Source organism: Leptonotus elevatus, chromosome 7 (genome assembly GCF_054856555.1).
Source record: "Leptonotus elevatus isolate MCC_2025b chromosome 7, RoL_Lele_1.0, whole genome shotgun sequence".
Lineage (NCBI taxonomy): Eukaryota > Metazoa > Chordata > Actinopteri > Syngnathiformes > Syngnathidae > Leptonotus > Leptonotus elevatus.
The window spans coordinates 442,028-466,066 of NC_141245.1; the positions used below are offsets into that span (position 1 = coordinate 442,028).

At 41.0% G+C, this 24,039-nt stretch overlaps 2 protein-coding genes across 4 annotated transcripts in view; both read right to left on the bottom strand.

Annotated features, from left to right (window-relative positions):
- LOC147170334 (aldehyde dehydrogenase family 3 member A2-like) overlaps window positions 1–24,039 on the bottom strand; it is a 45,136-nt gene that overhangs the window by 11,495 nt on the left and 9,602 nt on the right. For all 3 annotated transcript variants that reach the window (XM_086081380.1, XM_086081381.1, XM_086081382.1), the window contains exons 2-9: window positions 14,520–14,678; window positions 14,199–14,430; window positions 13,618–13,703; window positions 4,033–4,241; window positions 2,471–2,588; window positions 2,238–2,379; window positions 1,997–2,163; window positions 1,731–1,830 (exon numbers count right to left, since the gene is read on the bottom strand). In XM_086081380.1, coding sequence (XP_085937506.1) covers window positions 1,731–1,830; window positions 1,997–2,163; window positions 2,238–2,379; window positions 2,471–2,588; window positions 4,033–4,241; window positions 13,618–13,703; window positions 14,199–14,430; window positions 14,520–14,675 — 1,210 coding nt within the window. In that variant the 5' untranslated portion in view covers window positions 14,676–14,678. The remainder of the gene's footprint in view (window positions 1–1,730; window positions 1,831–1,996; window positions 2,164–2,237; window positions 2,380–2,470; window positions 2,589–4,032; window positions 4,242–13,617; window positions 13,704–14,198; window positions 14,431–14,519; window positions 14,679–24,039) is intronic.
- The window catches only part of LOC147170335 (uncharacterized), a 3,888-nt gene continuing 2,799 nt past the window's right edge, over window positions 22,951–24,039 (bottom strand). Inside the window, 3 exon segments of the mRNA XM_086080645.1 lie at window positions 22,951–23,341; window positions 23,343–23,410; window positions 23,413–23,571. Coding sequence (XP_085936771.1) covers window positions 23,063–23,341; window positions 23,343–23,410; window positions 23,413–23,571 — 506 coding nt within the window. The 3' untranslated portion in view covers window positions 22,951–23,062.

Genomic DNA, 24,039 nt, shown 5'->3' on the forward strand with positions numbered 1-24,039 from the left:
CCTCTGCTCCTCGTCCGGCGGCGCACATCCTGCGGCCGACCTCTGTTCCTCGTCTGGCGGCGCACGCCCTGCAGCCGTCTTCTGCTCCAGTGTGGCGTCCGGGACGCCCTCCTGACCAGCATCGCTGGGCTCCCCTCGTCTGGCGTCCGAGACGCCCTCCAGACTGGCCCTGATGGATGGGCCAGTTTCCCGCCTCCGTGCCCCCTTCTGCCCGCCCTGTTTTTGGACTTTTTTTGTTTTAGGGACGTCTGGGAGCCGTCCCTTGAGGGAGGGGTACTGTCATGTTTGGGTTCTGTTTTTCCTTGTGTGTCTCCCTTGGTCTTGTTAAGTGTAATCCTTGTGTCAACCAATCAGTGCCCTCAGCCACTTGTGTCTTGCCCCAGGTGTGTCTTGTTGTGTCATTAGTGTGTGTGTGTGTGTGTGTGTATTTAGTCTCCTGTCTCCCCTCTGTCTGCGGCGATTCATTGTCGTTTTCCTCCCGTCATGCTGCCAGTTTTTGCTTTGGTGTCCTCCCCACGTTTTGTTTTCACCTCTGCCTCCTTTCCCTGCTTCCCTGCGTTTGGGTCCGCAACCGCAACTACCCTCTGACACTTTCATGGCCTACAGATACTCTCCGCACAGCGGTACAGGAGTCAGCCCGGCGGAGCTGTCGATAGGCAGGAAGATCCGGACGACACTGCCCACCATGGAAAAGAACTTACAGCCAAAGTGGCCTCCCACAGAGCAAGTCAGAAGCAATTGTTCTGGTATGACATATTGTAACCTCAAGGGTTAGGGTTACTATGTAATGGATGTTATTGTTGAGTCCAATAAAAAAAGAGGGACAAAATAAAAGTACATGCATATTCCAGTTGTGACAACAGCTTTATTGTGACGAGTTGTGACACAACAGTGCATGCAGCTGTCCACATATGACATTTGCACCTGTCAAAAAGTGTAGACAGCACACGCATGTTTCTTTTCTTAGAATGGACAGAGTGGATGTAAATTTTAAGACTTTGGTAAATAAAATTTTAGACCTGGGATGAAAATATGGGTGTTTTTTTAAAGACATTTAAGGCCTCAAATTTAAGTTTATGAATTTGAGACTTTTTAAGATTTTTTTGACCCCGCGGGGACCCTGCACCCAGCTTCTTCCACGACGTGCCTTGCAAACTTGGGCACGGAACCAGGCAACCACCCAAGGACCTGCCTCGGCATTCCAGCCGTGCGCTCATTGTTCAATCTGAGGACCTGCCGCGACATTCCAGCTGCGTGCGCTCACCTTTCTCCAAACAGATGACAGTTTAAGTTTTTCTTCAACTGAGGATGCATTGCCGAGGCTCTCTTCCCTCCCGTGCACCTGAACTGACCTGTAAATGCGCTTCTATTGCAATCAGACAACACACTGGTGCAACGTTTTGATCCCAAGATAAAAAGGGTTGACAGGTCAAACGCTTCCATTTTTTTCCCCATTCACCTTTTACAATATCTTTTAATCTTAGTTCGTTAGGTTGCATGTTTTCTTTTCATCTTTTATTCGCATTTCATTTCCATTTGATTGATAGGTTAGGCTGTGACTGATACTGTATGTGTGTGATTACTAAATAAATTTGTTGTCTAGAAATTGCAAGCCATTTGAATCATTTGTGTTTTTGAGGGGATTATTAATTCTCTTACTAAAGCAAAGAACTCCATAATTAACTATTGTAGCGACTTCTGATTATGAACACTTGATAATACGAACTTACCTACACCACCAAATGGGAGTGAAATGAGTGTGTAGTGCATCATAACATCATTGACGGTCACTCCTCCACTTGTAGTCTCCTTTATCATCTTTTCTGCTATCTTAAATAAAAAGAAGAGATCATCAAACATTAAAAGATGAAATGAAAGAAAGAAGAAAAGATAAGAGTGTACTGTCAAAAACTACATTAATTTATACATTTTTTCCCGCATTTGGCAGGTCGGCGTGTTGTGATGCTTTACAGTATGCTTCATCCAGCTTTCTCACCTGTTTATCAGAGGAGAATATGTAGAGGGCCAGAGGTTTGTCTCTCTCATTGATGAAATCAATGGCTTCATCCAAGCCACTCACAGTCACTATGGGTAACAGAGGACCAAATATTTCTTCCTGCATCAGCTTGGCGTGAGGGGGCACATCCTTCAGTACGGTCGGGGCTGTTGGAGCAATCATTCAGTTAACAAAAACTAGAGCCATACAAAGGTGTGTTTTAAATGAAAAGCGCACCTACCAATATAGCGCTGTGAGGCATCACACTGGCCACCTAGTACTGGTGCATACCCCTCCATCAGACCCACAACTCTGTTGAAGTGAGTTTCGTTAATAATACGACCATAGTCTGGTGATGATTTGGGGTCAGGGCCATAAAATTCCTGTGACAAATTAAAGTTGTACATGAACGAACTGAAATTTCATTCACTCTTATAATAGAGAGGTCAGACCTCTTTTCACATTGTACATTACCAAAAGAGTTTGTCGGATGCATTCCACCACACGGCCTTGCACACAAGGTTCACACAGTATGTAGTCTGGAGCAATACACGTCTGTCCACAGTTGACAAATTTTCCCCACGTTATACGACTAAAGAAAAGAAAAAAATAATCACATTAACTGAGGAGATTCAGTACATTTTTTATTATTTTGCTACACAGCTACTTAATGTTTAGGCGGCATGATTGCAAATAGACAATTTAGCGCGGACGGGCACGTGCGTGGGGCAAGCGCGGAGGACGCGTTTGGAGCGGTGGGAGGACAGTGCAGTGCGGCCAAAGTTGAAAAATGTGAATGTTTCTGCGCCTTTGCGGCCAGATCCCCTTGTGTTGAAATATGTGTCACATCAGCTTTGGGGATGGCCTACGTCACACACAGCGTCCTGTCTTTTGTCACCTGGAGTGCAACAACACGGGCAGCCACTTACCCCTGTAAAAAAAAAATGGTATCCCCTTCTGCGGGTACAACACATGTTTTTCAATAAATACATGAAAACACACATGGGCTTTGAAACATGAAAAAAAAAAACATTCGCGGAGAAGCAAAAGAAAAGCAAGCACTCGTGATGCAGTGCACTCTAGGTGCATTCAATGACCACGCACGCAGCAGGAAATCTTAGATAAATATAGAAAAAGCTCAGACGACTGAATGTTACTGTTTTGCTGTTTTGTTCCAGATGTTTGAAGTTTAAATATCTGTTTACAAGGAAACTTTTTGAAGAAACTCCACTTTTCTGTGGTAAAAGTTATAATATCTCACGGCAGGGGATGCAATTTTTGTGCGTGGTTAAATATTTTTGGCACACATACACCCCCCTTCCCCTCACGTCCTTTCTTCCCTCTCCTCCTCCATGCACCAACTTGCTTGAGAAGGAAAGTAAAAAGTTAATTTAACCCAATTAACTTAAAAAAGGCTGCTCTTTGACTCACAATTAGCCAATCATATTGTGCGCTATAAAAACAAGAGAAGAAAGATTGTATTAGTGGTTATTAACATGTGTACTCTGCCTCCCATTTGTCCGCGATGAAAATCTGAAATTTTCATGAATCTCCCCGGACGACGGACAGGATGTAAAAAAAAAAAGAAAAAAGTGGAATTTTGAAATGAAATTTAAAATACAAATTGTTCCCACCAGGTCCGATGTTCTGACTTCCCTCCGCATCCCACTTCTCTCACTGTGTCTAACAGACTTTCTCTTGTCCTTAAACATTTAGTGCCAACGAAACAAAGATACTCTGCCTATGCATGTTAATCCATAAGCAGTTTGAAGCCGTTCATAAGTATAACAAAAATTGCTCTGTCATTTCACTTCATTAGATATATGGCAATGATACATCAAAATTACAAGAGTGCGGAATGATTATAACTGCCCTAGCAAAAAAAAAAGTACCAAAAAAAACCCCTCACATTTAGACAGGTTTAAAAAAAATACATGTCAATCCCTCTTCCATATTTGCGCTGTCTTCAACAACCAAACACATTAATTACATTGGCATTGGTTTTGCATAACTGCTATCATTCACGCGAAATTTACCGGCAGGCAACTCTGATGTCACAATTCTTGTCAATGTAGCAAGGACTCTTCCCTCCCAACTCCAAAGTCACAGGGGTGATATATCGCGCTGCAGCCTCCATCACCAATTTGCCTACCACACTACTTCCAGTGTAGAAGATGTGATCAAACCTCTGCTTCAACAATTCCTGTGTCTCTGGCACTCCACCCATCACCACCGGGTAGAGATCCTGCAAATAAAAGAAATGAAAAACCTTAAGTATCCAGTATTTTATTACTAATTAAAAAGTAATTATTCTGATGTACAAAGCTATACCAAATCCCACTCCACCATATCTTTGATTCTCCTCCATATTGCCATACCCTGCTGCACTCTTAGATTTTCTTCCACCCGAGACCTCACTCTCTCCTTCACCTGCCTGTCCACGATGGAGGACATAACCGATCACCAGTTAGGAAGGACGTGCGCATGTGCTGCAGCTGAGCATGCGGTGAGAACGCCAAGATCTGGCATTTAAATAAATTGTGAAGCTTATGTGATTGTAGTGAACCAAAAAGTTGGTTGATAGTACATAAAAGACTATTGGTCGTGTCATGCCTCCCAAAAAGACAAGAGTGCATTCAAAACAAGATGAAATCAATGACGTGGGAGTGCTTCAACCGGAGGACGAGAGCGGCATGGCGGACAACACAAGGGAGCTGTCAAACTTGATACGCTCTATTATCAGAGAAGAAATCAACGTGGTGGTTTAAAAACTCAATGCCATTACAGATGACATTTCTGCTTGTACGTGGAGGCTTGGCGAAGTGGATGAAACTTTGACGACAATGGACAGTCGGATCACAAAGTTGGAATCGATGTGCGAGTCGCTGCGCAAGTCCAATGTGGAACTGAGGGAAAGGGCTGAGCGACTCGAAATGCAAAGCCGCAAATATAATCTGCGTGTTTTTTGGCGTTCCATATGGCATTGAAAAGGGTAATCCGACTAACTACATGGACTCTCTGTTCAAGGAATTATTTGTGGACAAGTTGATGTCAGAACCAGAAGTGGAAGTAGCACATCAAATTGGATAAAGAGGAAAAGGAAACGGAGGAGCGATGATTGTGCGTCTTCGAAAGCTCACAACGGAGGAGGAGATCATAAAATTGGCGAAAAAGGAGCGAGCACTCTATCTCCGTGGGATGAAGCTGAGGATCTTTCCGGACTTGACTACGGAGATGGCCAAGAAACGAGCCACCTTTTGGGACATCAGAGCGAAACTGAAAAGTGTTGACGTAAGGCACGACATTATTCACCCAGCCACACCGATTCTAACTTTTAAAGGTGAGACTAAAAAATTCACAGAATGTAGTGAGGCTGAGATGTATTATAAAACTGTGACTGAGTCTGGAAAAATGGTGGATAAAACTGACAAATGAAAAAAAGGACAGTTGGACGGATTATGAAGAGACTAATATGATTTAATTTATGGTAAAATCAGCAACTTTATTATTTTACGAAATACCGTTTTTGTTTGTTTATTTAATATACCAGAATTAGGCCCACAAACTTAATTAGAGAGGATGAATTCATCAAGAGCAGGCATAGCTCATATTTTGTTTCATTCCAATGTTGAAAAGTTTGAGTGTAGATGTATGTGTGGATGTGTTTTTTTTTCTTTTTTGTATGTTGTTGAGGATCAATGTAGAAGAGTGTTAATAATAGAACACGACATTGATGGTTAAAAATGTTGCTCCAAAAGGAGTGTTTAAAAATAGCTCATATGAATGTGTGTAGTTTAAGAAATAAAGTAAATGATATTCAAGATATACTACAAGTTTATAATTTACAAGTATTTGCAATATCAGAAACGCACCTTGATTTAACCATCAATAACTCTGTTTTAAAAATAGATGGTTACGATATGTATAGACTAGAAAGGAATTTACATGGTGGAGGTGCTGCTTGTTATATCCAAAATTATATCCCAGTTAAAGTAAGAACAGATCTTCAAATTACAGGAGTTGAAGTTCTCTGGTTACAACTACAGTTACCCCATGTGAAGCCTGTTATTGTTGGATGTTGTTATAGACCACCAAATGCTACTACAATGTACCTTGACCAAAAATGTGAAATGCTTTACAGAGTATGTGACACCGCAATTGAGCTTAATTTTTTTTAGGAGATCTAAATATTGATTAGAAAACAGAAAGTTGTGCATTGAGAAATAAGCAATTGTCATTTGTTAATACTTGTAATTTGTCACAACTTGTTAATGAATTTACAAGAGTAAATTTAAGGTAAGATAGTACATACAGTGCAACACTTATTGATTTAATATTTACTAATGTAGAAGAGTTATGTTCTAAGACTGTTTCTGTTCCAGTTGGTTGTAGTAACCACAATTTGATTGCAGTAATAAGGAAAACAAAGGTACCTAATCGAGGACAGCACTTTATTTGTAGGAGGAGTTTTACAAAATTTAAAGAGGATAATTTCATAGCAGAAAATAGAAGCATAGATTGGTCAGAGGTAACACAAGAACAAGATCCATGTAAGGCTGTAGTGGTCTTTAACAATTTGATAATTAAGGTGATGGATAAACATGCCCCTATGAGGAAATGGGCTGTGCGAAATGTCTCAGCTCCATGAACTGAAGGACTATATGAAGCAAAGAGATACAGTTAAAATAGAAGTAATTAAGACGAATGACATGACACGGTGGAATAAATATTGTAAATTACGAAATGTTGTAACCAAATTAAACAAAAATAAGAAATCTTCATATTATAAAAAGAAAAAGAGCAAGCACAAACCCCCGGGCCCCGCAGGGGCCACCGGCCGGAGAAAAAACCCAGAAGCTCCCCCCCACCCCAACACGGCCCACGCCCCCAAGCCCAACGCAGCAGAACGGGGCACGGCAGGCCCACCAGCCCCTGCACCCCCCACGGCCTCCCAGCCACCCACCACAATCCAGCCAACACCCAACAGCCACCCGGTCGTCACGCCAGCGTACATAGTGACTTCCCAAAGCCAAATTTATTTAAAACAGCAAAGAGGAAGGACCAGTTAACTTTGTTGAAGGCTTTTTCTGCATCCAACGATATAATAATTGCCTTTTTATCATGCCGCTGTGACATGCTAATAAGGTTAAAGAGCCTCCTATTATTATTAGTAGAGTGACGACCTTTAATAAAGCCTGTTTGGTCGCTTTGAATGATTGTCGAGATTACTGTTTCTAGTATAGAAGCGAAGGCCTTAGCGATAATTTTAATATCAGTGTTAATTAGTGAAATCAGACGGTAACTTGATGGAAGGGTGGGGTCTTTTTCTGGCTTTAATAAAAGTTTAATTGCTGCTGTGTTCATGTGTGGACGTATGTAACCATTAGTTTAAATTTCTGTTACTACTCTTAAGAAAAATGGAGCAAGCATTAACCAAAAGTGCTTAAAAAATATAGCCGGATAACCATCCGGGCCAGGTGCTCTGCCATTAGGTATACTATCTAGAGCACTGTACAGCTTGTTTATAGCGAGTGGCGCATCTAACATATCTTTATATTCAGTAGATAACTGAGGTATAATTAAGCTACTGAGGAATGCCTCAATATGATCAGGGTTAGGCTTGTTAGTTTCTGAGTATAGGTTGTGATAATAGTTATAAAAAATGTGGTTATTTTCTTCTGGTGATTGTGTGCATTCACCAGTTGTCCCTTTAATAGCCGTTATAAGAGATTTGTCCCGATTGCGTTGAAGTTGGTTTGCAAGAAATTTACCTGATTAGTTATTATGTTCAAAGTTGTTGTATCTCAATTGTTGTATTATAAACTCTGTCTTTTTGGATAACATATCGTCTAACTGTATTTTTGTATTTTGTAAGTCAGTCCATATTTGGTTATTTGGGTTGATTGCATATTCATCCGTCAGTTGTTTAATTTTATCTTCCAAGTCTTTTCTCATTTTTGATCCTGTTTGTTTTTATAAGATGAATATGATATAATTTTACCACTTTCCCAGCTTCCCAGAAAAGAGATGGAGATAAGTCTAGAAAGTCATTTATTTCCAAAAAGTCTGCCCACTCTCTTCTTATAATTTTGTCAAACTCTGCATCATTTAGCAGTGAGATGTTAAAACGCCATGTCGGGGTGGTTTAAAGGTAAAATCAACTTGTAGGATAAGGGAGACTGGTGCATGGTCCCTAATAATAATAGGATGTATTTTTGTACCTATTTTATTAGCAATAGAATTATTTGTAAGAAAAAAAAAATTCTTGAAAAAGACCGGTGCACCGCGGAAAAGAAGGTAAATTCCTTCTTAGTCGGGTTTTTAAGTCTCCAGCTGTCGACGAGGCCAAAACCATCCATATATTCCCCTATTACTTTAGTAGATTGTAATCACCTTATACATGTTGTATTATTAGAACGATCTATTAATGGATTTAAAGTTAAAGTCTCATCCAATAGTAATAGTAAAGTTTTCTGATAAATCAAACAGCTGAGAGAAAAATTCATGGAAAAAGGCCGGATCATCATTATTAGGGGCATATAAATTACCAAATGTATATATTTTATTCAATATAGTCACCTGAATAATAATGTATCAGCCCTCTGGGTCTGTTACTGTATTATTTAGAGTAAAGAATAAATTCTTATGTATGAATATATAGACTCCTCTTTGTCTACTGTTATAAGGGGCAGAATACACTTGACTAAAATTCTTCTCAACAAATAATTTTTCTTTGGATTTTTGTAGGTGGGTTTCTTGTAGGAGACAAATATCTGCTTTTAATTTTAAGAGATGGTCTAAAATGTTTATTCTTTCTGCCTGTGAGCGAGCCCCACACACATTCCAGGAAACCAGAAATAATTTATGCATACAAACAATATAAACTCAGTCCTGTGTATATATCTGTATAGGCTACTTGTTAATATTGGCATGTTATAGAATGGAATCAAAGTGGTTAGGTGGTTTATGTGATTTGTGTGAAATGAGAGGTGACATGTAAGTGAATATAAAAGTGAAAAAACGGAGAGGGAGGTGGATGTGAAGGAAATTGGCGGGGGATTAAACATGTAACAATACACCAGTAAATGGTAACCTTAGCGAGATTTTTTTTGTTTAAATGGATTTTAGATATAGTTATGTATTAATGTTATATTTGTAATATAGCCTATACATAATAAGTATTCATATTTTAGGTTTTATAACCACATATATATGTATACATCTAATAATCAAACAAAGTTCAGTTCCACAAATGCCAATTAAAACAGCCAGGGAGTGGCGTTGGGGTTCCGGAATAGTTGGCCATCGATGTATAGCTTATCAACGACCATCGTAGTCCGTTTACCCTCCTGCCTATTTTGTCTCATTAAGGGAAACAGTACCTTTCACCGCTCATGAATCTCTCTCGAATATTGGTCATTCATCCCGAAAGAGGTCCCTTTAAGCTCCCGTCCTTTACTTTTAACTAATTCTTTCTGTTTAAAATACTCAAATTTAGCGATAATAGGACGGGGTTTGTTGCCCCTACGGGCTCCAAGCTGATGTACACGGTGAAAAGAGACATTATTTACCGTCTCCTGAGAAATTGTCGTAATAATTAATTTTATTTATCTCTGCCTCTTGATTGTCAGAGGTGTTATCGGATATGCCTCAGAACATTAAATTCCCCCGCATGCTACAGGATTGGACATCCAAAACCGTTTATTTTAGTGATTTTTTATTTTATTTTATTCTCCTGAAACAGTTTTCCATCCATCCTTTTTTTTAACCGCTTGTCCTCACAAGGGACGCGGGGGGCGCTGGAGCCCCTATCCCAGTCGACTTCGGGCACCCTGAACCGGCTGCCAGCCAATCGCAGGGCACACAGAGACAAACAACCATCCACTATCACAATCACACCTATGTACAATTTGGAGTGTTCAATTAACCTGCCATGCATGTCTTTGGAATGTGGGAGGAAACCGGAGTATCTGGAGAAAACCCACGCAAGCACGGGGAGAACATGCAAACTCCACCCAGGAATTCCGAAGCCCGGACTTGATCTCACGTCCTCTGCACTGGGAGGCGGACGTGCTAACCAGTGAAATAGTTAAAAAAAGAAATTATAATCAGAAACTCCTAAATGCCATGGTACTGAGGCAAGATGAAAATATTTCATATAGGTTAAAAATAAATGAAATTATATAGACTAAAAACTGTGTTATACATTTTTTTGAAATAACAGAAGATTATGTTAAAAATATATATTTCAGTCAAGCAAAGATAAGCCCTGTGGTGTAGATAATATTGAAATTAAATTGTTGAAGTTAGTGGCATATTGTATTTCTTTAGCTTTCTCTCACATAATTAACATTAGTTTAAAAAGGAATATTTTTCCATCACAGTGGAAAATAGCAAAAATTCTTCCGTTGATTAAAAACAATAAAGAACCATTTTCTGGGCACGTAATAGACCAATAAGTTTCTTACCTGCTTTAAGTCAATTTTTCTGAGAATGGATTAAATTCAATTCATCAACATGCATATAAAATGGGTCACTCCACAACTACTACACTTACTCAGATTACCGGTTATTGGTTAGAGGAGATAGATAGTAAAAAGTTGGTTGGCACAATATAATAATAATATTTTTTTTTTAATAAGTTAAATTGTTATGGATTTGAGTTATCTGCGTTAAAGTAGTTAGAAAGTTATCTCAATATTAGAGACTATAAGGTTTATTTTATTGGGAGTTATTCTGAACTTGAACAGATGGATTGTGGAGTGCCCCAGGGAAGTTGCTTGGGACCCCTTTGGTTTTCTGTTTTTATTAATAATTTTCCATTAGTGTTGAAGCATGCCACCATGGGGATATATGCAGATGATATTACATTGTATGCTGCTGAACAAACAATAGGTCAACTCAATATTTTAAATTAATAATTAGTTTCAGTCACACACTGGATAAAACAAATTGTTTATCAATACTGGTAAAACAAAATGTATGGTTGTTGGTTCAAAATATTGTTTAAAAATGAAACCTATGTTTCACTTAATTCAGGAAAATGGCGTAATTGAACAAGTGAAAGAAGCTAATTTATTAGGTGTAGTAGTTGATGCTAATTTATCGTGGTCCAGTCAAGTTAACTCTGTACTTCGGAAAATGGGAAGAACTATGGGCATTTTTAAATATTATAAAAAATGTATTCCTCAGTGGTGGGCCAAGCTAGTTCAATCTTTGGTACTTTCATATTTGGATTATGCATCAGTTGTGTGGTCAAACAGGAGTGAAAGTAATTTAAATAAGTTACAGGTTGCTCAAAATAGAGCAGCAAGAATTGTGTTGGGTTGCCCATACCGAACAAATGTGATAATGCATGATAACTTGGCTTGGCTAACAGTTAAATGCAGATTGAGGTATTTTTTTGATAACATTTATTAGAAATATTATTTTGACAAAAACGCCAGAAATTATTTATGGCAAAGTTTCTTTTTTCCCCCATATTTTTATGGTTATGGCACACGTCAGGTTAGTGAAGCAAGGTGTGTATTGCCTTCATGTAAAACACCCCACAACTAGGGGGTATCTGGGAGGCGATTCCTATCGCCCCGCCGTGCTGTCTCCATCTACCCGCCGGGGTCCCATTGGGGGATGGGGGGGGGGGGTGCGCCTCCTGCCCCCGCTAGGTTGGGAGAGGCCCCACTGGTCACTCCTCTTAACTCACTGCACTAGTTTTGCACAATACACTTTGTAAATAGACATATAGGGCACATAACACACTCCTTGGGGGGTGGGGTAGGGTAAAGACACCGTCTTCACCCTGCAACTCCCCTCCAATTATAATGCACTCCACAACTAAGAGGGGCGGGTGAGTCGGGATGGGGAGCCATAGGTTGGGGTAGACCGCAGTACTAAGCAGTGCTGTGGTCCCCCATCTGTTCCCCCGCCTTGCCCCCATGCGGCCCTATTTTTTTTTAATGCACCACATACACTCACCAACACATCTCTGGGAAGCAGGTGGATCAGAGCAGGGGGATATAATTTACCTCTGCTCCATCTCACTTGCTCCCAACCACACGCAAACACTTGTATATACTCTGGGTGGGGTCACATTCACAGTATAGGGGTAGAGTTCGCCAGTCAGGGTTAGTTTTCACAAGGCACGCTGGCGTGACGACCGGGACCTTTCCCCGCCGGGCCTGGGTTCGGGGGCGCCTCCTGTCTCTCGGTGCTTCCTTCCCCCCTTCCGTCCCATCACGCGGTTGGAGGTGGGGTGGGCGCGGGTGCCTCCCTCTACGGCACCGATTCCTGGGTATGGGGGGTCCCCGGGATTTGGGGGTCGGGGTTTGGGGGGCTGGCAAGGGTGGGGTTTGGGGGTTGGCGGTCGGTGGTATGGGTGGCTGGTTGTCGGGTGCTGGGGGTGGGAGGGTGTCTGGGGGTTTGGGGGCCGGGGGGCGGCGGGGGCTGGAGTTGTGGCGGGTGTGGGTGGGGGAAACAGGGCTGTGGGCTGGTGGGGTGCCTAGTGGGCCTGCCGTGCCTCGTTCTGCTGCGCTGGGCTGGGGGCGCGGGCCGTGTTGAGGGCGCTCCTGGGTTTGCTCTGCAGCCGGTGGCCCCCGCTGGGCCCGAGGGTTGTGCCCTGGCGCTGCCGAGGCCTGGGGGGACCTGTGCGGGCTGTGCTTGCCCTCTCCTGGCCGGGTACAATGACTCCCCTCTTTGGTGGAGGTTTTTCATGGATGCCAGATCCACCACACCAGCATCTACCGAAATTCAAACACAATCTGCTTCTTCCTCTGGTCGCTGAATCGGTGGAGGCTGATGTCTGTGGATCTCACTCTGCTTTATCTATCCTTCCTTCCTTTCTTTAATCTTTCCTTTGGTCTCTTGTGGTCTCTCTAATTTGTCGGAATTTGTATGCTTCTGGGGTTGGTGAAAGATTCTGATTTGTAACCCTGTGTGTAGTTGGTGGTGTCTGGTCGGCGCTAGATTTCACTTTTCTCTCTTTTCTTTGATCACTCCTTGGGTCTCCTGACAACTTCACGACGTATTCGGTTTAGGTGAAGGGTATAGGATTTTTAATAGGTTTCAGGTGAATTAATGAGCACAAACTCACACGCACACACACACACGCACCCCCCCCCACACACACACACACACACTCACGCAAAAAAAAAAAAAGAGAGAGAGCGCAATGATGATGACATGTTGAATCGGTAAGATTACCGAATGAACAATATTGAGCAGCTTTTAAAAACTCAAACGCCTGAGTAAGTGAGGATGTGCGTGCGTGTGAGTGTGTATTCATTAGTTCACCTAAAACCTAATATTAATTGAAAATAGAATAGGTGCCAGGACTGAGCCTTCAGGCCCCCCTTTGGTAACATTCTAAACAGAATTGGATCAAGCCACAGCCGTTTGACTTCTTATCATTCATATTTATTTGTTGCATTGCTTGCATTGTTTCCTTGTTATTGTTTCTGGTATTGATGTTGTAAGGTGTCCAGAAAGGCACCTATAAGTACAACGTTTTACTATTATTATTATTACCTGCACTGTATGTATTAAATGGAGAACATGCTGTAATCATGTTTGTCTCCTCTGTGTACATTCATGGGAAAAATAAAAATATCAGGTAGTGTTCATACCTTATCCAGATAGAGAGGCAGCAGTGTTTCGAGGAGAAGAGATGAGAATGCACTAATCTCTGATGGTTTTACCACAGCTCCATTGCCTGCAGGGTAATGACATAGTAGGTAGTTAATAGGATGCTATTGCAAGGGGATGAAGAGCAGATAAATGGAAGTATGTGATTGGATAGCTGGAAAGATAAACAGAGCTAAATGTCCTCTCTGCTTCACAATTGCTTGCATTTCATTCATGGACACCTCTCTGTTTTAGCATGTTTGGTTAGTATAAAGCAACCTTTACGAAGCTGAGAGCTACTGCTTGGCTACTGATTAGAGCAAAAGGCTACCAATTTGACACACTTTTGAAATAAAACAATTGCTTAAATTACCTATAGTCATGTGTTGTTATCATTATTATTATTATTTTATTTCCAAATGTTATTACATAACACGATTACATAACACAATACGTACAAAAAACAAAGGAACAAGTACATAACATACACAGTATGCGAGCGTAGAAATATTTTTGATTACATTTTTGTGTTGGGTGAAATCAATACTTCCCAGTGTGCAGTGTGCATGTGACAGCTGTGTACCTGCAGCAATAGCACCTACAAGAGGCATCAACGTTACGGCCCACGGGTAATTCCAGGCTCCAATTATGAGCACCACTCCCAGGGGTTCTGGCTTGATGTAAGCCTCATCTGACATTGTGAAGAGGTTTTTCTCCACCAGCCGAGGGGCTGCCCACTCTCTCAGTTTTTTCAGAGCCAGGTTAATCTCATTATCTATCCCAATCAACTCCAAAAGCGAGGAATCATACCGGCTCTGTAGGACATTCAACACAATGCATACAGCATTACAGAACCAGAAAAACATGGACAGAGATAGACAGTGTGTCTTGCAACTACACTCACCCTGCTGATATCCTGTTTGAGAGCTGTGGTAATTTCAACCTCCCTTTCAGTTATCATCCTTTGCAGGGCCTGAAGCTGCTGCAGCCGGAACTCAAGAGGACGAGATCTTCCACTCACAAAGGCCTCCCGGGTACGCTGAACAACCTGCCTCTCCATAACCTTAGTTAACATAGCCAGTGAAGAATACAGAATGAAATTATGTTATGGACCTCAAGAAAATAATACATCTGGAAGCCTTAGAAGAAGCTGATGATTGATTCAGCCATTTATAATTGAATCATTGGATGATAAGTGAAGCCATATATATGACATTAAATATTGTTGTTTTTGTTTGAACTATTTCATTCCTTTAAGAAGACGTTTTTAATAATGTGTGGTGTAAATCAATTCAATTAATTATTGTGGGAATGCTAAACAGCATTTTTACATATGTTGTGTCTAACCTTTATCGTGGGAAAGCTGGAAGCATTTTATTTTCCTCACTTTTTTGCCGAGAAACATCTCCCGCATAATGCCTTCCTGGGAATATATGGTCTGATTCCACATTACTTACAGTATTCGCACAATTCAACGTTAAATATCAACTTACATCTTCTTCTTCTTTTCCTTTCGACTTTTCCCTTCAGGGGTCGCCACAGTGAATCAGTTGCCTCCATCAAACCCTGTCCTCTGCACCCTCTGCTCTCACACCAACTACTTTAATGTCCTCTTCAACAACATCCATAAACCTCCTTTTTGGTCTTCCTCTAGACCTTCTGCCTGGCATTTGGAAACTCCGCATCCTTCTGCCAATATACTGACTATCTCTCCTCTGGACTGTCCAAACCATCTCAGTCTGGCCTCTCTGACTTTATGTCCAAAGCCTTTAATATGTGCTGTCCCTCTGATGTACTCATTCCTGATTCTATCCATCCTGGTCACTCCCAAAGAGAACCTCAGCATCTTCATCTCTGCCACCTCCAGCTCTGCCTCCTGTCTTTTCCTCAGTGGCACTGTCTCCAGATACAACAACATCGCTGGTCTCACCACAGTTTATAAACCTTTCCTTTCATTTTAGCTGAAACTCTTCTATCACACATCCACCCGTTCCAGCCTGCCTGCACACGCTTCAACACTTATTTTCCACATTCTCCATTGCTCTGGACTGTTGACCCTAAATACTTAAACTCCTCCACCTTCTTGATCTCTTCTCCCTTAAACCTCACTCTTCCACTTGGGTCCCTCCCATTCACACACAGATAGTATGTCTTGCTACGGCTAACCTTCATTCCCCTCCTTTCCAGGGCAAACCTCCATGACCTTATCCGCCACCTGTTCCATGCTCTCACTACAGATCACAATGTCATCTGCAAACATCATAGTCCATGGAGATTCCTGTCTAACCTCATCTGTCATCCTGTCCATTACCATAGCAAACAAGAAGGGGCTCAGAGCTGATCCCTGATGTAGTCAATCCACTTTGAACTCCTGCGTCACACCTACAGCACGCCCTCACCACTGTCTTACAGTCCTCATACATGTCCTGCACCACTTGAACATACTTCTCTGTTACTCCAGACTTCCTCATACAAAACCACAGTTCCTCTCTGGGCACCCTGTCGTAAGCGTTCTCCAGATCTACAAAGACACAATGCAGCTCCTTCTGATCTTCTCTGTACTTTTCTATCAACATCCAAATACTACATCTGTGGTACTCTTTTTTTTTTTCTTTCTTTTTTTTACATGAAACCATACTGCTGCTCACAAATGTTTACCTCTGCCCTCAGTCTAGTTTCAACTACTCTTTCCCATAGCTTCATTGTGTGGCTCATTAGCTTTATTCCTCTGTAGTTGCCACAACTCTGCTCGTCTCCCTTGTTTTTAAAAATGAGCACCAGCACACTTCTCCATTCCTCAGGCATCTTCTCACTATCTAATATCCTGTTGAACAATCCAGTCAGAAATTCTACTGCTACCTATCCTAGACACTTCCATACCTCCACAAGTGTCTTTCCACACTTCATCCTCTTCAATGCCCTTCTCACTTCATCCTTACTAATCTTTGCTACTTCCTGTCACCTCTTCTACTCTTCATTCTCTCTCATTTTCCTCATTCATCAACTTTTCAAAGTACTATTCCCACCTTCCCATCACACTACTGGCATCTGTCAACACACTTTCATCCCTATCCTTTATTACCCTAACCTGTTGCACATCCTGCACATCTTTGCCTTGACAACCTGTATAGATCAGTCTCTCCCTCCTTACTATCCAACCTAGCATACAAGTCATCGTAAGCCCCTTGTTTGGCCTTTGCCACTTCTACTTGCACCCTGCGCTGCATTTCCCTGTACTTCTGTCTACTTTCTTCAGTCCTCTGTGTCCCACTTCTTCTTAGCTAACATCTTTCTCTGGATCCACTTCCGCACCTCCTCATTCCACCACCAAGTCTTCTTATCCTTCCAGATGACACACCAAGGACTGTCCTACCTGTCTCCCTGATCACATTTGCTGTAGTTGTCCAGTCATTTGGAAGCACCTCCTGACCATCCAGAGCCTGTCTTAACTCCTTCCTGAAAGTCATCCAACACTCTTCCTTTTTCAGCCTCCACCATTTCGTCCTCTGCTCTGCCTTTGCCCTCTTTGTCTTCCTCACCACTAGAGTCATCCTACACACTACCATCCAATGCTTTTTGGCTACACTCTCTACTTTGCAATCGCTGATCTCCTTCAGATTACACCGTCTACACTATATGTAGTCGACCTGTGTACTCCTACCTCCACTCTTGTAGGTCACCCTATGTTCCTGCCGCTTCTGGAAGGAAGTATTCACGACAGCCATTTCCATTCTTTTTGCAAAGTCAACCACCATCTGTCCTTTTGCGTTCCTGTCCTGGATACCGAACTTGCCCATCGCCTCCTCATCACCTCTGTTTCCTGCACCAACATGTCCACTGAAGTCTGCACCAATGACAACTCTCTCACTTCTAGGGATGCTCTGCATCATTTCATCAAGGTCAAACCAAAAGTTTTCCTTCTCCTCCAGCTCACATCCTACCTGTGGTGCATACCCACTAACAACATTGATCATCACACCTTTGATTCCTAGCTTCAGGCTCATCACTCTATCTGACACTCTTTTTTACCTTCAGGACGGTCCTAACAAACTCCTCCTTCATGATAACTCCTACTCCATTTCTCTTCCTATCAACACATGATATAATAATTTCAACCCTGCTCCTAAACTTCTAGCTTTACTCCCTGGTCTCCTGAACACACATTATGTCCACTTTCCTCCTCTGCATCATGTCAACGATCTCTCTACCTTTTCTTGTCATAGTTCCAACATTCAAAGTCCCTACTCTCAGTCCTAGACTCTTGGTGTTCCTCTTCTCTTTCCTCCTACGAACACACCTTCCTCCTCTCCTTCTTCGACCAACAGTAGTCCAGTTTCCACCGGCACCGATGGCGGTCGTTGTTAACCCGGGCCTCGACCGATCAGGTATGGAAGTCATATATTTGATTCGCATGTTTGATTTGGCCAAAAATTTTACGTCGGATGCCCTTCCTGACACAACCCTCTGTATTTATCCGGGCTTGGGACCGGCACAAGAGGACACTGGCGTGTGCCCCCTTGCGGTTACATTTAAATATCAACTGACATCAAATAAACTTAATATTTTTTGTGGGGTCCCCCAGGGCTCTGTGCTGAGGCCAAAACTCTTTAATTTGTGTCATGGTTCTGTTTCTCCCTCTGCAGTTCCGGAGTGTGGCAGGAGGCGGCACCAACACAGCAAGTAGAGGCATGCTCACACACCTGAGGCTCATCAGTTGATTAGCCAAACTGCCTACTTAACCAGCCTCTCCCTTTGTTCCTGTGCTACACTTGCTAGTTTCTTGCCACGTTGGTGCTTGCCTCCTCCTATTACGCGCTATGAAGAAGTTCTGGTACTCCAGTTGTTGTTGTTCTACTTTTTACCAGTCTCCCCCTGGTCAAAAGTAAGGTGACTTTGGTGTTCTAGTTATTTTTTCCCTGAGTAAGGTGTTTTCTGTTGCTACTTTGTGTTGTAGTGTTTTGCCCCTGAGTGAGGTGATTTTCTGTTGATATTTTTTGACGACAAATAAACTGTGTTCTCCTGTCTCTCTGCATCTTGGGACCTGTCCTTGTTTTTACCTCACGGCACTTAACAATTTGTATATTAATGATATATTTAATCCATCCCAAGTGCTAAAATGTATTCTTTTTGCTTGTGATACCAATGTTTTTTATAGTATAATATAACTACAATAAATCACAAACTATGCTCATTGAAAAAATGGATGGACATAAATAAATGATGCTTAAATATAAGCAAAATTAAAGTGATGCTTTTTGGTAATTGAAAAATGGATCCTGGATTACAAATAAATATTGATGGTGTGCCAATTGAAAGTGTGATTGAAAATAAATTCTTGGAATTCGTCGGCCAACAGGTAAGTAACCTCCAACGAGATAATGCCAAGTTACGCTCTTCACTTGGGGCTGTTTCAGCCGAGTTGGAGATGATTAAAAAGGAGAATAAAACGCTAAAAGAAACGGTTCTGGATGTCCAATCCCGAAGCATGCGGGATAATTTAATATTCTGAGGCATATCCGAGAACACCTCTGACAATCCAAAGGCAGAGATAAAAAATTATGACATCGTTAAAAATTCTTCAGGAGACGGTAAATAATATCTCTTTTCACCATGTACATCGGCTTGGAGCCCGTAGGGGCAACAAACCCCGTCCTATTATCGCTAAGTTTGAGTATTTTAAACAGAAAGAATTAGTTTAAAGGGACCTCTTTCGGGATGAATGACCAATTCCCGAGAGAGATTAATGAGCGGTGAAAGGTACTGTTTCCCATATTGAGACAAAATAGACAGGAGGGTAAACGGACTACGATGGTCGTTGTTAAGCTATACATCGATGGCCAACTATTCCGGAACCCCAACTCCACTCCCTGGCTGTTCTAATTTTCCCATAATTTTTTTCTCTCAGCTGTTTGATTTAGCAGCAAACTTTACTATTACTTTTGGAGGAGACTTTAACTTTAAATCCATTAATAGATTGTTCTAATAATACAACATGTATAAGGTGATTACAATCTACTAAAGTAATAGATGGAATATATGGATGATTTTGGCCTCGTCGACAGCTGGAGACTTAAAAAACCCGACTAATAAGGAATTTACCTTCTTTTCCGCGGTGCACCGGTCTTTTTCAAGAATTGAATTTTTTCTTACAAATAATTCTATTGCTGATAAAATTGGTACAAAAATACATCCTATTATTATTAGGGACCATGCACCAGTTTCCCTTACCCTACAAGTTGATTATACCTTTAAACCACCCCCGACATGGCGTTTTAACATCTCACTGCTAAATGACGCAGAGTTTGACAAAATTATAAGAAGAGAGTAGGCAGACTTTTTCGAATGGTGGTGAATGCTTACAATCACCAGAAGAAATTAATCACATTTTTTATAACTAATATCACAACCTATACTCAGAAACTAACAAGCCTAACCCTGAGCATATTGAGGCATTCCTCAGTAGCTTAAATATACCTCAGTTATCTACTGAATATAAAGATATATTAGATGTGCCACTCACTATAAACAAGCTGTACAGTGCCCTAGATAGTATGCCTAATGGCAGAGCACCTGGCCCGGATGGTTATCCGGCTATATTTTTTAAGCACTTTTGGTTAATGTTTGCTCCATTATTCTTAAGAGTAGTAACAGAAATTAAAACTAATGGTTACGTTTGTCCACACAAGAACACAGCAGCAATTCAACTTTTATTAAAGCCAGAAAAAGACCCCACCCTTCCATCAAGTTACTGTCCGATTTCACTAATTAACACTGATATTAAAATTATTGCTAAGGCTTTCTCATCTAGACTAGAAACAGTAAACTCGACAATCATTCAAAGCGACCAAACAGGCTTTATTAAAGGTCGTCACTCTACTAATAATAATAGGAGGCTCTTTAACCTTATTAGCATGTCACAGCGACATGATAAGAAGGCACTTATTATATCGTTGGATGCAGAAAAAGCCTTTGACAAAATTAACTGGTCCTTCCTCTTTGCTGTTTTAAATAAATTTGGCTTTGGGAAGTCATTTATTCACTGGGTGTCAGTATTATATGATTCTCCTAAAGCTACAGTTACTACTAATGGGATTACATCTCAGAGTAGACAGGGATGCCCATTGTCCCCTTTATTATTTACAATATTTATTGAGCCACTTGCATTAGCTAGGAAAGAAGGATTCAAGGAATTCACTCCGGGGTAACAGAACACAAAATTAATCTTTATGCCGATGATATTTTACTTTATTTAGAAAAACCTGCTATCTTGCTCGTTGAAGTATTTAACTTAATAACTAAATTCGCACATTTATCAGATTATTCTATTAACTGGACAAAATCAATACTACTACCTATTACAGAAAATTCATTGAACCCTGCAAGCCAGGACCCACACTACTAATTTTCTATAGGTAATTTTAAATACTTAGGCATAAAAATCTCACCTAAATTAACTGATTTAATTCATTTAAACTTCACTCCACTTCTGGATAGCATTTATAGTGACTTGGAGCGCTGGAATAATCTTCCCATTTCTCTAATAGGACAAATAGCCACCATTAAAATGAAAGTTTTACCCAAAATAAATTATTTTTTCTCAATGATTCCATTCAAACCTACGTCTAACTGGTTCCAGTCGTTGGACTCGGCCGTTACAAAATTCTACTGTCCGGTTGTGCCCACTCACCCCTTCACACTAGGGATGGGTATCGAAGACGGTACTTTTTGTGGTATGGACTGATTTGGTTTGGTACTTGCAAGCACCGATTCACGTAAAATTAAACGGTGCCATATTGCAGTTCTGAAGCATGTCTTTCAAAATTATGACTGTGCGGGAGAGTTGACGATTGTTCATGGCGCACTTGAACGCAACATTATACGTCCACCTGACGTCACCCACTCGCGCAGGACTTCATGCGCTAAATACATTTCCAGGTTTTGGAAATGAGTGAGATTTTTGTGGCACTAGGCCAAAGAAATGCAGTTTCTGAAGTATGACAGCCTCCACGCCGGGTGCTTCTCTCTGCACCTGAGTCCTAAATCCGCTTGTCATCCGTTTGTCAGGCACAAAAGTGGGCACTTTACATCCACAAGCAGCAAAGCCTACACAACAAAATCTAATTCAAGATCACAATCTGGTGGAAAAGCGCTATATAAAAGAAGCAAGGCTATGAATAAAACCATCGAATGGTTCAAAATACACTGGAAAAAATGTGGATCTAAAAATTAGTAAAAATAAATAAAATAAAATAAGATATTTTTGCACGGCACGGTGACTGACTGGTTAGCACGTCCGCCTCCCAGTGCAGAGGACGTGAGATCGAGTCCGGGCTTTGGCCTTCCTGGGTGAAGTTTGCATGTTCTCCCGTGCTTGCGTGGGTTTTCTCCGAGTACTCCGGTTTCTTCCCACATTCCAAAGACATGCATAGCAGGTTAATTGAACACTCCAAATTGTCCATAGGTGTGATTGTGACTATGGTTGTTCGTCTTGGTGTGCCCTGCGATTGGCTGGCAATCAGTTCAGGGTGTAACCCGCCTACTGCCCGAAGCCAGCTGGGATAGGCTCCAGCGACCCATGTGAGGAAAAGCGGTTAAGAAAATGGATGGATGGATGGATGGATATTTTTTGCTTGAATTGAGAAAAATAAATAAAATCTGCCAAAGGAACAAGTGAAAATGGTCTTTCTTGAAATAAGCAATAATTCCTAAGGCTCATAGGACTTACATGTCTTAAAATAAGCTTTAATAATTCAATTAATAGTTATATTTTACTTGGGTAGACAGATATTTCCATCACATAATAAGGCTGTGATGCTTGAATATAGTATTTTTCTCCTGAAAGCCAGCATGACCTTTGGTACCATTCTTATCATTTCAAGTGTATTTCACTTATTTTAGTAATTGTTCTAGATTTAAGAAAGTCATCTATTTGAAGTAAGATGAGAAAGAGGCATTTTGAGACACAATTGTCTTAAAGTTGAGAAAACAAAATACCATTAAGGGGGTTTTGAGTCATAATTGTAAGTAATACTGTTCTCGATTTAAGACATCAGCTTCAAATAAGGCAAGTACACGACAGTAAGTTCTCAATATGACATTACCAGCTCCAAATAAGGCAAATAAGTTAGAAATTAGTCTTGCATTCAATATTTATTCAAAACACACCGTTTTCAGGTCAATAAATATTGCCACTGGCATGCATTTTTGTAGGGAGAACTCTACATATATATATATATATATATATATATATATATATATATATATATATATATATATATATATATATATATATATATATATATATATATATATATATAAATTAAAATAAACATATACAAAGCATACACAAAAAATATATATAAACCATATAAACAATTGCTTTGCCCGTAACATTCGTCTTAAATACTTAAAACTGAAGAGGTCTCACAAACTGAACATCTGACCAACTTATCCACCATTGCATGTGGATAGCAACCTCAGGGAAAAAGTGGGTGCCATTTTGCATCTACTGGCCAATAAAAGCCTTCCACTCAGCCATGCTTTTTTTTGTAAGATGATGAGATCTCTTTGTAAGATGATGAGCTCTCTCTCATGAATGTTGTCCAGTAGGACCTCTGTTTGTATGAGTGACAGCAAAGTAGCGACACACTTGGGGTATGTCAGATGTAGGGTGAAATAGTATTCCATCAGGGATAAAACACCTTCAGTGACCTTGTGTTTGGGGAAATGTAGTTACGGGCACATCTCCTTCCGCTAGTAGGCAGTTAGTCGAACCAACAATCAGTACCAGGCAGTAAGAGAGCTCTTACTCAAGTAGGATTTGGGGTCTTCTTTTCCCTAAAACACATAAGACATCCGTTGATTAATGTGTATTGCTCCCTTCAAATAAATAAATTAACATTTCACTCTTGGAAGTATGTGCAAGGTCAACCTAAGGTGGGGGTGCTATTTCTCCGCTCTCCCCCTTCCTACTAAGCCAGAGACAGTCCAAAAGAGATTATACTTTTTTTAAGTCAACCACAGGCCATGTCACCAGGATGTGAATGTTTATTTTTCACCAGCCAGAACCACGAGTTTATGGCACCAAAGTATTTTATCGGAAAGATTCATCCCCCCCCCCCCCCCCCTGCTGGTATTGCAGACTGGCAGTCTGCAAACTCTTGTAAAAGTCATAAGCAACATGGGCCAAACGGTCCGTTGGAATCCTGGTCAGTACATTCCAGCCTTCTTGGAGGTTACACGTGACTAGAGCGCCTTAAGTGGTCACGATCGGAACTGCCCTAACATGAAACACATATAACCCACAAAGCAATCTTACACATTTCACATAAGAAATTCATCACATACAAGTGAACTTACGCACAACTGAATGTTTCACATCATGTATGTTTTGAAAAAGGAATGTCATATGCATTTCAACAGGA